This window comes from Diabrotica virgifera, chromosome 5 (assembly GCF_917563875.1).
Source record: "Diabrotica virgifera virgifera chromosome 5, PGI_DIABVI_V3a".
Classification (NCBI taxonomy): domain Eukaryota; kingdom Metazoa; phylum Arthropoda; class Insecta; order Coleoptera; family Chrysomelidae; genus Diabrotica; species Diabrotica virgifera.
The window spans coordinates 225,536,086-225,550,796 of record NC_065447.1 but is presented as its reverse complement, the minus strand read 5'-3'; the positions used below and the strand labels follow the sequence as shown (position 1 = coordinate 225,550,796).

At 31.6% G+C, this 14,711-nt stretch overlaps 1 protein-coding gene across 1 annotated transcript in view; it reads left to right on the top strand.

The window, feature by feature from the left end:
- Positions 1 to 129: 129 nt before the first annotated feature.
- LOC114341794 (WD repeat-containing protein 26) overlaps positions 130 to 14,711 on the top strand; it is an 84,386-nt gene continuing 69,804 nt past the window's right edge. Inside the window, exon 1 of the mRNA XM_050651799.1 lies at positions 130 to 981. Within this exon, the coding sequence (XP_050507756.1) occupies positions 821 to 981 (161 nt within the window). The 5' untranslated portion in view covers positions 130 to 820. The remainder of the gene's footprint in view (positions 982 to 14,711) is intronic.

The following is a 14,711-nucleotide window of genomic DNA, read 5'->3' as shown; positions in this document are numbered from 1 at the left end:
CATTAATACATGACGAACTTAAAAAACCTTTAAATTTAAGACTTTAGGGAATTTACAGTTTGATTATCTTTAAAACAAATAAATAACGATTCATATGAAAAATATTTGTAATCTATATTTGTAAACCAATATGTACAGTGACAAAATATACATCATCATTAAGTAGAATTTAGTGTGAAATTGCCTAGATTATTATTATGAAAAATAGACTAATTGTCAATAACTTTCCAGCTCAGTTGCCGATGTGAAAAAATTTCTGCAAAAATACTAAATACGCAATTACGCATTGCAGTAGATTCGAGTAGAAAGTCGCGAGTGATAAAATGTTTTCAACAAACACGAAACTTAATTTTCAGTCGTCCAACGCAGCAAAAATAATTACGCGTGCGTAAAATAACTTTCCTTTGTTGTCCTCTTTCGTTTCTGTTTTCATTTCTCGTTCGAGGTCAAATTTGCCAGCTGTTCGTAGACATTTCAGCTGATGTTTGTTTTTGGGTGGTACATTTTGATGTGACATACATTTTATCGAACGTGCTGCTATAAACAATTCGCAATTACTATAAATATTTTTAGAATGTTTCTTAAATAAAGCTCATAAATTCGTATTCCGTTTTGTCAAGTACAAAATCTCACTAATGACGTAATAGATGTTTTTGTTGAGACAAAGAGCTTAATATATTTTTGTTTAAAAGATAATAGAAATCTGGAAAGCGAGGAGGTAAAGCGAATTTCAAAAATAAGTCTGGATAGTGATTCATCCGGGGACGACGGTGGTGAACCGCCTCGTAAGAAAACCCGAAGGACTACAAAAAACGAGACAATGCAATCAAGTAACGGGTTGGTACAAAATGGGGCACCTTCTTGTAGTAACGGGGCTGCGGAAAACGGTCACGGTGATGGTGAAAATGGATTTTTCCTCAACCAGACGAACCAAGAAATCGTGAGACTGATTGGGCAATATCTTAAAAATGAAGGATTGACGTAAGTTAATGACCCCTAAAATCAATTACAATTTGTAAGATATCAATTTTTAATTGTAGGAATTGTATATTTTTCTCCGTTTTAAAAATAGCTTTGATATTTTTTAATGAAGTTGCACATATGCAAGTCATTGCAGTTTTAAGAGACCATTATTTTTCTTTTTCCATAACCTATTTATTGAAACCTCACAAAAACTTTTATTTTTAATAAATATGCGGAATATTTCATTATTTTATTGAAGTGAAGTCTACTATAAATTAATGATGTAGAAGTAGAAGAAACAATATAGAGATTTGTATTAAACTGAAAACAAATGAAATAAACTATAAGTGATTTAAAAAGGTCACTACAGATAGATAAAATATGAAATAAAAATAAAATAGACCTAAAAATATATCTGACAAAAGTATGAACAAAAACAGAAAAAAATCTAGAACAGAAAATATATCGTTGCAGAAAGATATAAGAAATCTAAATGAATAAGAAAGCACAAAATAAAACAAAAGATATTTCTGGACCTCAGAGGTAAACTACAATATGTCAACATGGTGTTGTTTTGAACCCACTTATTTTAATAGTTGGATTAAATTGGTTATATATTATCACTAAAATATGGCCACATTGTCTTTTGAACAATTATGGGATATATCAGATTTTTGTGACATTCAAAGTGCTCTACTTTAGTAATTTTATGCCTGGTTGCACCAACAGATCTTAAGCTCTACTGATAGATAGGGCCTGCTTGAGTATCACTTACGTTGCACCATCATTTTAGATTCTTACCTTATTATCAATTATATCTATTATTATATTATGGTATTCTTATTGTAATATATTATAATTATATTATATTAATTCTTATGATATTCTCGACTCAAGCTTAAGATCTATTGGTGCAACCCGGCATAAGTTGCTCGAAATGACATAGTGTAGTTTACCTCAGAGGTCCAGATTTATTTAAAAGAAGATTATTGATTTAGTAGTAAAAATGTAAAGAAGAAATACTAAAATTAATAGCAATAAAAAGAGTTCCCTCAGAGATGAAAAACAATAAATCATCTGGAGAAGATGGGATAGTCATAGAACAAATCAAAGGATGAGGAGAAACATTAATAAATGTGTTGAAAAAGATGTTCAATGTTTTTTTGACAAGAGGCATAACACCCTCCCAATGGCATAATGCAATAACCATAATGCACAACACAGGTGACATACAGAGCTATTAGTTTTTATCGCGTGAATAAAGACCTGTGACATTAATAATAATAGGCGCTAAGAGATGGTACCAAGTGTCTATATTTGTTTAGCACGAAATTAGTTAAACACTTAACATTTTCGTATGAATACAGACCCAAGTTAGTTACGCCGCAGAATAGCGCAGAATGTAAAGAAATTTGTGTGTTTATTTCTCGTCAAGGACGACCAATCTTATACTTACGATTAATTTTTGTGAAAATTCTCTCTAAAATAAGGACCCTTTCTTACTTAGGTCAGCGTTTTAACAAAGTTGAAGTAAATGTTTCTGAGGAAAAAAGACTCAAATGCTATAGGGGCTAACAAAAACACTTTATAAATTTATCTAGTTATCACAGTTTGTAATTAGATATATTTCTAACCAAATTGTATAGGTAATTTCTTTAAAGTAACAACTTATTCTGAGTTATGCTCATAATCATATCCATAAAATTTTATAATGCCTCTCCTCTAAAATCATCTTTTTTGACTTAAGCATACGTTCTTGCAAAGCAGCGATATATGTTTTTTAAAAGCTACATATCTGAGAAAGGTATGCTGAACTCTATCAAGTTTATTTTTATGGACTAGATAATATGGAGACCACACAGGAACAATAATCAAGATGAGATCTAACAAGTGAGCAATATAAAATTTTCATTGAATTGATATCTGTGAAATCACGAGATGTTCTTTTATTGAATCCAAGCATTTTCATAGACTTTTGGACAACGGTACTAATGTGGTGTTTAAAGCTGAGTGAAGAGTCTAATATAGGTATTATATAATATGTTAGGTAGGATTATACAGGGTGTCCCGAAAAGATTGGTCATAAATTATACCACAAATTCTGAGGTCAAAAATATGTTGATTGAACCTAACTTACCTTAGTAAAAATGTGCTCATAAAAAGTTATAGCCCTTTAAAGTTACAAAATGAAAATCAATTTTTTACAATATTTCGAAAACTGTTAATGTTTATGTGTTTCAATTAAACTTTTATTGCGGTACCATTAGTTAAACACAGTGTTTTTAAAACTTTTTTGCCTCTTACTATATTTTCATATTGTAAAAAATGTAAACGATATATTTTTCATATTATTACCAGGTCTCTATAATAATTGTACTTAACCATATACAAAGTAGGTGGTGGATTTGACAAATATTCAAAATATCTAGATAAAAACTGGCTTTTCGAGAAAGTACTAAGAGGCAAAAAAGTTTTAAAAACACTGTGTTTAACTAATAATACTTTAACAATGATTTAATACGAACATACACAAAAGTTTAGGGGGGTTTAAGGGAACAAAACCCCCATAAAATTTTTAAGGGGTGTACAAATTTCACTATAATTTTCTTTTAAGATGTTCCTGCCATAAGAATGCCACACGTCTATTTTCAATAAAAAATCTCCAATAGTTTTCGAAATATTGAAAAAAATTGATTTTCATTTTGTAACTTCAAAGGACTTTTTTTATGAGCAAATTTTTGTACTAAGGTAAGTTAGGTTCAATCAACATGTTTTTGACCCCAGAATCTGTGGTATAATTTATGACCAATCTTTTCGGGACACCCTGTATGAGTCTAATATATGCTAAGTATTACCATCAGAGGTATGTACCAAACATAGAAATAAGAAGAAGAACAGGAGTCACAGATTCAGTTGAAAGAATAGCCATGGCTAATTGAGTTTGGGCCTGACTTGTTGCTAGATTCATGGATGATAGATGGACCAGAAAGATTCTGTAGTGGGAACCAAGACATATCGAAGCAGAGGACAACCACCAACTAGACGGACAGATGATATAAAGCGCATTACCACAAATTGGAGGCAAGAAGCTCAAGAAAGAGATAGGTCAAAATTTTACAGGAGGTCTACGTTCAGCAGTGGACAACTATATGCTGATTGATGATTAATTGAAAAGATGGGACTGTTTGTTTTAGGGATATGAGAAGGAAATGTCTAATATATTAAATTACCATTATGTGTGTGTGTGTGTGTGTGTGTGTGTGTGTGTGTGTGTGTGTGTGTGTGAAAAAATGGCTTGGATGCGAGTCCGTTAGCCACAGATTTTTATTTTATTTTTACCTCAATTTATTAGTTTTGTTATATTTATACGTATTTCACTTAAATGATTATATTTGTTTCTTTCAAGTAATTTATGAGTAATTTAAATATTTCCATTTTATGACAACTTAGTAGATATTCTATACTAATTGGAAAATGAACTTGTGTTTGTCGTAAATTGTAATATAATTGATTTATATATCTCTCGTTAATTTTGCATTCCAAGAAAATATGGTTTAAATCTCTAATCGAAACATTATCACAAAAACATACTGATGAATTAATTATTCCTAATTTGTGCAGATGTGCCTCATATTTCCCGTGTCGAGTTTTTAATCTGACGATAGTAGAAATATCTTGCTTTGGCAGGTTATATTTAAATATGTATTCAGGTGGCGGAGGAAGTTCTTGATGTAAAGAAAAATATAAATTTTTTGACATGCTTGTAATATTTTTCCATTCTTTTTTCCATATTTTATTTATTCTAACTTTGACGTCATTTATTGCATCTGCCGATAAGATGTGAGTTAGTATCTCACCTTTTTTTTTATTGCATCTTTGGCCAACTCATCCACTTTCTCATTACCCAGTATACCGGCATGCCCTTTTGCCCATATAAATACTACTTCCACTTTAGACAAATTATTTTTTATATTACATAAAATTTTTGATTTGTATGAACTAAAATCAGTATTTTCAATTGCATATATTGCAGATCTGGAGTCTGTTATTATCACAGCTTTTTCAATATTATTCTCTTTGATCCATTCTAGAGCTTTTTCGATGGCTATAATCTCAGCTGTAAAAATACTACTAATACTAGATAATTTGTAATTATTATGTTGATGGGGATTTTGCACATACATAGCACATCCTACTCCTGTTTGATTTTTAGAACCGTCTGTATAAATTACTGTGTAATCCACAAAGTCGCTCAGTGTAGATTTTACTAAAATATTATTTAAATGATTTGATTCTGTATATTTAGGAATTATGATTCTGGGTTTTTTTATCAAAGTTTTATACGGAAATTTATAAATTGGTAATAATTTACTCTTGTGTAAATCTGTATAATTCCTGGTTTCAATGAATGCATCTGTTAGTGGTGGTGAATTTTTTATTCTCCAATATTTACTAGTTAAGTTTTCCATGTTTAATAAAGCCAGATTTGTTAAAAGGTCTGACTCAGTGTTTCTTAGCTTTATGCAGTATTTTTGAGCTAAAAATTGTCTACGTAAATTTAATGGGATTTCATTACACTCTGCTAGCATAACGTTTATTGGAGTGGATACCATTGCACTTAAACATATTCTCAAGCATCTGTATTGTATCCGATCTAAAATTTTTAAGTTCGTATTGCTTGCTGATCCATATATCCAACACCCATAGTCCACGACTGACCGAATACAAGCATTGTAGAACAATAAAGCTGTTTTGGGATCTGCACCCAAATTACCATTATGTTAAATTATTATGTTACTATAATAACAAGGATGCTCTAGTCACAGAGTAATTACACTTCTAAATACAGCCTATAAAATATTCTCCACCATACTATGCCATCGTATGGCACTATACAGTAAGCGCCACCCTACTAGATACATGGGTAGGTACCTTATTGCTATGCTTATGGGCTAATCCGGTCCGTTCTCAGATGTGACTTCCATCCCTATTATGTCACTGTCAAGAAACTATTCAAAATAATTGTTTTTCCATAAAAAAATACATTAATGAATACACTAAGCGTCAAAATTAACGCACCACCTTAAAAATGGGACATTTTTGATGTCTCGTATTTCCTAAACCTGTTGTCCGATTTGAGCGATTTTTTAGTATATTATAGCTCATGAATATTGGTGAAATAATATTATTGCCAAACAGGTAAGTGTCATTGTATACCGGGTGTAATAATGATAGTGTGTTTTTTCCTCTAAGTTTGGAACACCCTGTGGAATATTCTAGCGTATATAAAATATTGGAATTAAAACTTAACTACAGTAGAACCCCGCAAATCCGAACTAATTGGGGGGACAGTCTGTTCGGATTCCGAAAAGTTCGGATTATCCGAAAGTTAGCCTAACTAATATTTCAAAGCTTTCGTCGCTGTGAATAATTGATTTTGAGTCACTGCACCTGTCTGACTCTCTCCCTCTTCCACCTATCTCATATTGATGTCACTGATGCAGAGCCAGTGTCATTGTTTGTGTTTACTCGAACTCGCTGGCTAGATTTACAATTTGAAGAAGCTCCGTTTTTCCACGCTCCATTAGAAGATGACCTAGAAGTCGTACAACAGGATGAGAAAACGAAGAAGAAAGTGCAATTACAGAATGGATTGAAGCTGACGACAATGGGCACCAAGAATTTACGGATGAACACATTGTAGACTTGGTTTAACCTCAAGGCAACCTTAATGAAGATGAAGAAAGCTAGGAAGGAGTTTCCCTGTCATATCGAGTGACACACGGATGCCACTAAAGTCTGGTTGTGGCTCTACGTTACGTGGAGCAGAACTCTGCTGCGTTACTGGTCAATATAATGTTTATGCGTAAATGGTTTACCATCACTGCTAGATTGTTAAAACTTCTGGTTTTACTCTGTATAATAATCATGTTTTTAAGTTTTTGTCGTGAATTTTTATTTTTTTTTTCACTTTCTGTTGGTTCGGATTTGCCGAACGTTCGGATTAACGGGGTTCGGATTTGCGGGGTTCTACTGTATAGCCTTAGGCCTTTTTAATATTTTCCTTTTCGATTCATTCGCTTATGTTGGATAATAAAAAAGTTAGTTACTTTAACAACTAGCAATGTTATTCATCAATACAGGGTGTTTCTAAATAAGTGCGACAAACATTAGGGGATAATTCTGCATGAAAAAATAATGACCGTTTGCTTTATAAACATATGTCCACAAATGCTTTGTTTCCAAGATACGGGATGTTCAATTTTTCTTACAAACTGACGATTTATTTATTGCTCTAAAACTGGTTGAGATATGCAAATGAAATTTGGTAGGTTTTAAGAAGTAGCTATTGTCCATTTTTTGACATACAATAAAGAATTTTATATTTACCATTGGCGTGCACACGGGTATAAACATTTTACATACATCCCGTATGCACGCCAATGGTGAATATAAAATTCTTAGTTGTATCTAAAAAATGCGCAATGACTACCTTTTAAAACCTACCAAATTTCATTTGCATATCTCAACCGGTTTTAGAGCAATAAATAAATCGTCAGTTTGTAAGAAAAAATTCAACATTCCGTATCTCTGAAACGAAGCATTTGTGAATATATGTTTATAAAGCAAACGGTTATTATTTTGTCATGCAGAATTACCCCTTAAAGTTTGTCGCACTTATTTAGAAACACCCTGTATTGATGAATAACATGGCTAGTTGTTAAAGTACCTAACTTTTTTATTATCCCACATAAGCGAATAAATCAAAAAGAAAAATGTTAAAAACAAGAATGTGTGTGTACTTTGTACGCACGTAAGAAGTTATACTTCTACTACATATTATGTGGTTTTTAAGACAATACCAAAAATTTTAAAAAATAAAAGAATAAAACGCACACAAACACATTGAAAAATGCCACAAAGAAAAAATGATTTCTGAACGATAATAATTGTTGACAAAAATTTTAAATACGCATTTTCTGAAAAAAAAAAAATTATATAACAAATATACTTACATGCATAAAAAAATAAAACTTGCATCGGGAATTGAACCCTTGAATTTCGTGCCGCTTTGACTCGTAATCGAAGCGTAGACTCACTCGTCCAATCCCACATTATTGATCATGTGGAAAAATACGGTAACTGAACGTTTTACTGTTTGACAGTTGTTTTGAAAATTAACTTACATGCATAAAAAAATAAAAAAATAAAACTTGCATCGGGAATTGAACCCTTGAATTTCGTGCCGCTTTGACTCGTAATCGAAGCGTAGACTCACTCGTCCAATCCCACATTATTTATCATGTGGAAAAATACGGTAACTGAACGTTTTACTGTTTGACAGTTGTTTTGAAAATTAAATTATGTAGTTTAAATTTTGTGGAAGAAAATATAAAAATATAACAAAACAGTAAGAAAACAATATATTAGATGAAGATTGGTAGAACTTTTGTTGGTAATCAAATTAAGTATGTAAATCAAAGCATTACATACCTACTAGATAAATAAATCTACGCCAAAAAATCATAATTTAAAAATAAAAATCGAACCTAATTTGGGATTTCTCTGTAAAATCCGCATTCTTGAGAAAATAAATGTATGTATTTCAACCTAATCCAAATGTATAATTACAATATGATTATAATAAAAACTACTTACCAAATTAGAATGAGTTTTCCTTGTCCAAAATAGTCCAAAAGTCCAAAAATATAGGTATATGAAAACTATTTAAAAAGGCAGTATAACTATCAACTAACTTTTGTTTGTTGTTTCTTTTCACACAAATTTTAAAACGCAACAACCATAAATAATCTAACTACAGCTGTGCCACAGCCGCCTTATTGAATAATTTTTGACATGTCATTTGAACATCCAATCAGAACAAAGTTATAATGCGCATGCGCCCGGTCGCTAGGTTTTCCCATATAAAAATTTACCCTCTATCGCCGGTAAAGAAGTATAACTTCAAAAAAAGTTATGTTAAAAATGTTAAGCCTAAGGCTACAGTTGGGTTTTAATTCCAATATTTTATATCCGCTAGAATATTTCACAGTGTGTTCCAAACTTTGAGGAAAAAAACACACTATCATTTTTACACCCGGTATACAATGACACTTGCCTGTTTAGCAATAGTATTTCAATATTCCTGAAGAATAAAGCTATCATATACTAAAAAAATCACTAAAATCGGACAACAGGTTTAGAAAATACAAGACATCAAAAATGTCCCATTTTTAAGGTGGTGCGTTAATTTTGATGCTTAGTGTAGTATTATTACCCTGCTTTAAAATAACTTTATTCAAACACCAAGACTATTAATACTCCCTCAAAAAAAAATATACAAAAAACTTCAAAACGGCTTCAGCCACTAAACAAATCAATAAAATATTAACAATAGGCGAAAGCCACAAAAAAAATATTAGTAACAAAACCCAAAAAAGGGCATGAGGGGCCCACATCCTCGAGCGCCGAGTCGCCGAACTGGACATAGCCCAGAGCGGGGACTCGGCGCCCGAGCAAGCAAAACAGATCGAAGATAAGTCACTAGAGATAGCGGGAATAGAGCGCCTCACGCTGGCCTGCATTGATCGGGGTAGGATTTCATATGGGAGTCCGTGTACCCAAGACTCCCATATGATAAGCACTTTGCTGATTGAGAGCCCCTATAGCGCATCAGAGTGCTATCGGGGGGTAAGTGGATGGTCTGGAGCATTGAAGCGGGGTGGAGTGATTCCTGCTTACGGGAGTTAATCCTCCTCGCCCCAATGAATTGTATCACCCGAATGTCATTCTTTAGGGGTGAGCAAGTCTCTCAGGCTGGGTTAAATCACTATGCTTGCTTGCTTGACTATTAATACTTTAAAACTTTAACAGAATGACAACTATAAATGTCAAAATTAGATCAGCTGTATGTAATACTGCTGATCTATTATTTGTCAACTTTCTATGTTCATATTCAGTTTGTATACATCTTCTGATGTTCTAAATATCTACTAGACATAAAAATAAACAGTCTGTATGTGTTGTATATTGCATGTATTGTATATTGTATGTTACATTTAATTAAGCAAATTCATATTTATTGTTAGTAGGATTTCTATTTCAATAAAGAATTTCAATTTCAACATTGCAACAAATGAAGGATCCAGGACTGTAATAGCTCAATGTTCCTATGTATCTAGTAGGGTGGCGCTTACTAAATGCAGAACTAGTAATAGGAACATACCAAGCTGGTTTCAGAGGGGGTAAATTGACAATTCATCAGATTGCAACACTGAGACAAATTTTAGAATAAACACTGGAATATGGCATAGATACCCACCACATATTTGATGCTATGAGATGCAGTGGCGTAACTAGTGATGTAAAATTCCCGGGAATTTATTCTTGAGAAAATTTTCCCAAAATTCATATCTTCCCGGGAATTTTTGGGAATTTATAATTTACACCGAAACTGATTTAAAAATAGTTATTTATTACATTAATTGGAAACTTATTGTTGGATTCATATTCTAATATGATGAAAATTAGGTAGAGAATAAAATAATAGGTGGCAGATAATGGACTTGGCCAAGATTTTGGTGGTCCCATATTGGAATCTATTGATACTGAACTTGGACCAGGTTTGGTCAGGGTCAGATCAATTTCTTCATCTACCTCAATAGTCTGGGCTGATTATCGGAGAATAGGCCATTTTTGGAAAAAGTTATTTACCAGCAATTTTATTGTTGGAATCGAATTATAAGATCCTATATATTAATAATATAGGTATGCAAAGTCCTCAGATAGTGTGCTACTTTTTTTATAAACAAATTGGCGCACGAAAATCGTGTTTTTTTTTTCAATTATTGCTCTATAACTCCGAAGATTTTAACTTTACAACAAAAACACCAAAATAAAAATTCACCGTGATTAAATTCTGCTTAGAGACTCGTTTCTCCCGATCTGCTTCGACGAAAATTTTCTTCGGAAAATGCGGGTTTTCCCAACAAAATCTTTAATTTTCAAATAAAGTTTTAGATAAGTAATTATCTACTAATAATTAAATAATTTGGTGACTTAAAAGCCTTTTTGGTTTAGATTATAGTTACAGAAGCTGATGAAAATTAAACGAATATTTTAGCAACAATTCAATTGTTAATTAATAATTTACGGTCGCAATAATAACCAAAATAATTATGATACACTGATCAAGCTTTGAAATTTTATAAAGATGAGATGCCTATTTAATATTTTGTCGACAAAATATAAATTTTTTATTTTTTTGCATAATCTTTAAATGTTTAAAAAAATAGTTATAAACAAATTAACGTTTCTCAGAAAGTTTTTATTATATTATAATTTTAAAAAATAGCTAAAATGCGCATTTTAAATATCTTTAAAATAAATGCTTTAAAACTTTTTTGCAACCATTTGTAAAAAAGTTATGAAACAGCAAAGTAAACATACGATTACTACTGTGTTTATAATTTTTTTTAATTCTTTCAAAGCGTAGAAGTGAGTTTAAAGTACAAGCTAATTATTTACAAAAAAATATCGATTATCAGTTTAATAGTTATATTTTAATTTAAGATTATAAATATATTTTTTGTAATTTACACGCGCGAAAGTAGAGTAACACAGTACTGTCGCTAAAATTTTCACTTGGAGCGACGACCCGCCGCGTGATGTACACTTTTAATAAATAATGCATGCTGCGTGTCAGTCGCTTCGAGTGAAAATTTTAGCTCCAACTCTGTATCAGGCCTACGTTTGCGCTAAAAATTACAAAAAAAAGTATTTTTAATCTTTGATTAAAATATAACCATTGCACTAATTTTCGACATTCTTTGTGAGTAATTAGGTTGTACCATAGACTAACTTTTAAGCTTTGAAACAATTAAAACAAATTATAAACAACGGAGATTTGGTATATTTACTTTGCTGTTTCATAACTTTTTTGCAAATGGTTGGAAAATTTTTTTCAAGACCTATGAAATACGCATTTTAAGTATTTTTTAAATTAGAATATAATAAACAATTTCTGAGAAATGTTAATTTGTTTATAACAATTTTTTTTAAACATTTAAAGATTATGCAAAAAAATGAAAAATTTATATTTTGTCGACAAAATATTAAATAGGCATCACACCTTTATAATCTCTCTAAGTTTGATCAATGTCTCATGATTATTTTGGTTGTTATTGCGACTGTAAATTGTTAATTAACAATTGAATTGTTGCTAAAATATTCGTTTCATTTTCACCGGCTTCTGAATTTATAATCTATAACAAGAAAGCTTTTATTTCACCAAGCTATATAATTATTGATAAATAATTACTGGCCCAAAAAATTTATTTGAAAATTCGAGATTTTGTTGGGAAAACCCACATTTTCCGAGGAAAATTTTCGTCGGAGCAAATCGGGAAAAACATGACTCTGTGCAGAATTAAATTGGGGTGAATTTTTATTTGAGTGTTTTTGGTGTAAAGTTAAAATCTTCGGAGTTATAGAGCAATAATTGAAAAAAATACGATTTGTCGGCGCCATTTTGTTTATAAAAAAAGTAGCACACTATATGCGGACTTTGCATACCTATATTAATAATATATAGGATCTTATAATTCGATTCCAGCAATAAAATTGCTGGTAAATAACCTTTCTTTGTACTTTATTAATTAGACCAGCGTATTATAACTATTTTTTTTCAAAATTTAAAGATTATGCAAAAACAAGAAAAATTATATCATATATTAAATATATGATATGAAAAATATTAAATGAGCATCTCATCTTTATAATCTTTATAAGTTTGATCAATGTATCATGATTATTTTGGTTATTATTGCGATCGTAATTTGTTAATTAACAATTGAATTGTTGCTAAAATTTTCGTTTAATTTTCACCGGTTTCTGGAATTACAATCTATACCAAGAAAGCTTTGATGTTACTAAGTTATTTAATTATTGATTAATAATTACTTACCTAAAACTTTATTTGAAAATTAGAGTTTTTGTTAGGAAAACCCGCATTTTCCGAGGAAAATTTTCGTCGGAGCAAATCGTGAAAAACATATCTCTATGCAGAATTTAATTGCGGTGAATTTTTATTAGGGTGTTTTGGTTGTAAAGTTATAATCTTCGGAGTTATAGAGCTATAATTGAGAAAAATACGATTTGTCGGCGCCATTTTGTTTATAAAAAAAGTAGCACACTATCTGCGGACTTTGCATACCTATATTATTAATATATAGGATCTTATAATTCGATTCCAGCAATAAAATTGCTGGTAAATAACTTTTCCATGAATTTTGCTAATTAGCCCAGAGTACAATAGAGAGAGATAGAGAGGTTTACTGACATTCCATGATGTCAATTTAGAAGCAGTTGTAGTACTTGTAGTAACACCTAGAAGACTTTTTAGGTCTGCAGGGCATTTCAAACACTTCTTAATATGCTTTTCCATCTTACAGGAATTTGTGTGCTTGTATTCTGTGGAACAGTATGTATTTGCCTTTTATTTTAAAAAAGTCACAAACAGCACCTTTTTCCCCAGGTTGCAGAAGAGCAGAAAAGTAACACAATCCAACTCTCCCAAACTTTATTAAATTTGATATAACATGTAACTTTTAATCTTCCATAATAACATCATCACTAATCAGTCCTTTGCATCCACTGCTGGATATAGGTCTTCTTTATTTCCGTCCACTGTATTCTGTCCTGGGCGCTTAGAATCAAATTAGTGACCATTATTTTTATATCGTCCGTCCATCGCGTGGGTGGTCTTCCTCTACTTCTTTTATCGGTTCTTGGTCTCCACTCGAGCAACCTCTTTGTCCATCTCCCATCTGTCAGACGGGCCACATGACCGGCACAGTTCCATTTAAGTTTAGCCACCTGATATAAAACATCTGTGACTCCTGTTCTCAATCGTAGTTCTTCGTCTATTATATGGTCCCGCAATGACACACCAATCATCGACCTTTCTCACCTCCATCTTACGTTGAGCAATAATAACCATAATAACAAACTGTCTCAAAATAGATGCTAAGTAGTAACACTAGCAAGCACTCCTCGACTAGACTGAACACTGAACTAGCCCAATCCATAACAAAATGACTGACAGAGACTATAAGTGTCTTGTGATGCAAACAGGGAGAGAGAGAGAGAGAGAGAGAGAGAGGGGGGGGATTTTCCCTTTAGGTTATGAAAATTCTCTTTGTAGTTGCACTAGCAGCAGCATATGCAGCATCATAGTATGATATTAAATTAAATCATGCGGAAATGAGCTTTAAGATTTTCAGTAAGATGTTAATAAAGTCTTTTTATCAGTAAATTAAATTTCTTCTTTCAATCCTGATTAATTAAGTAATAAAATATATAGGGTGGAAGGCACTTATGGAATAAAATTATTTCTGTCCTTGTTCCTTGTGTTAAAAAATTTTAAAAAACGCTAAGACCCGTCTATTTGTAAATATAAATATGCGATTTTTAAACCTAAATTTGAATGTACAGGGTGATTCACGCAAGCCTAGCATAGTAAATAATCTTTATTTTTAATGGAACACCCTATATATTTTTAGATTTTTAAAAGCTACTTAACAACCTGATTTCAACGAACCATATCATGTATGGTGTTAAATACCAAATATTCATAATTCATATTCGATATTGAACAGTATATTTTTATCACCCCGTATATCACATCAACCAATTTGTTATTATATTCAAACATGTGCGGGTTATTTAATTTGTTTAATTGTAGCAAT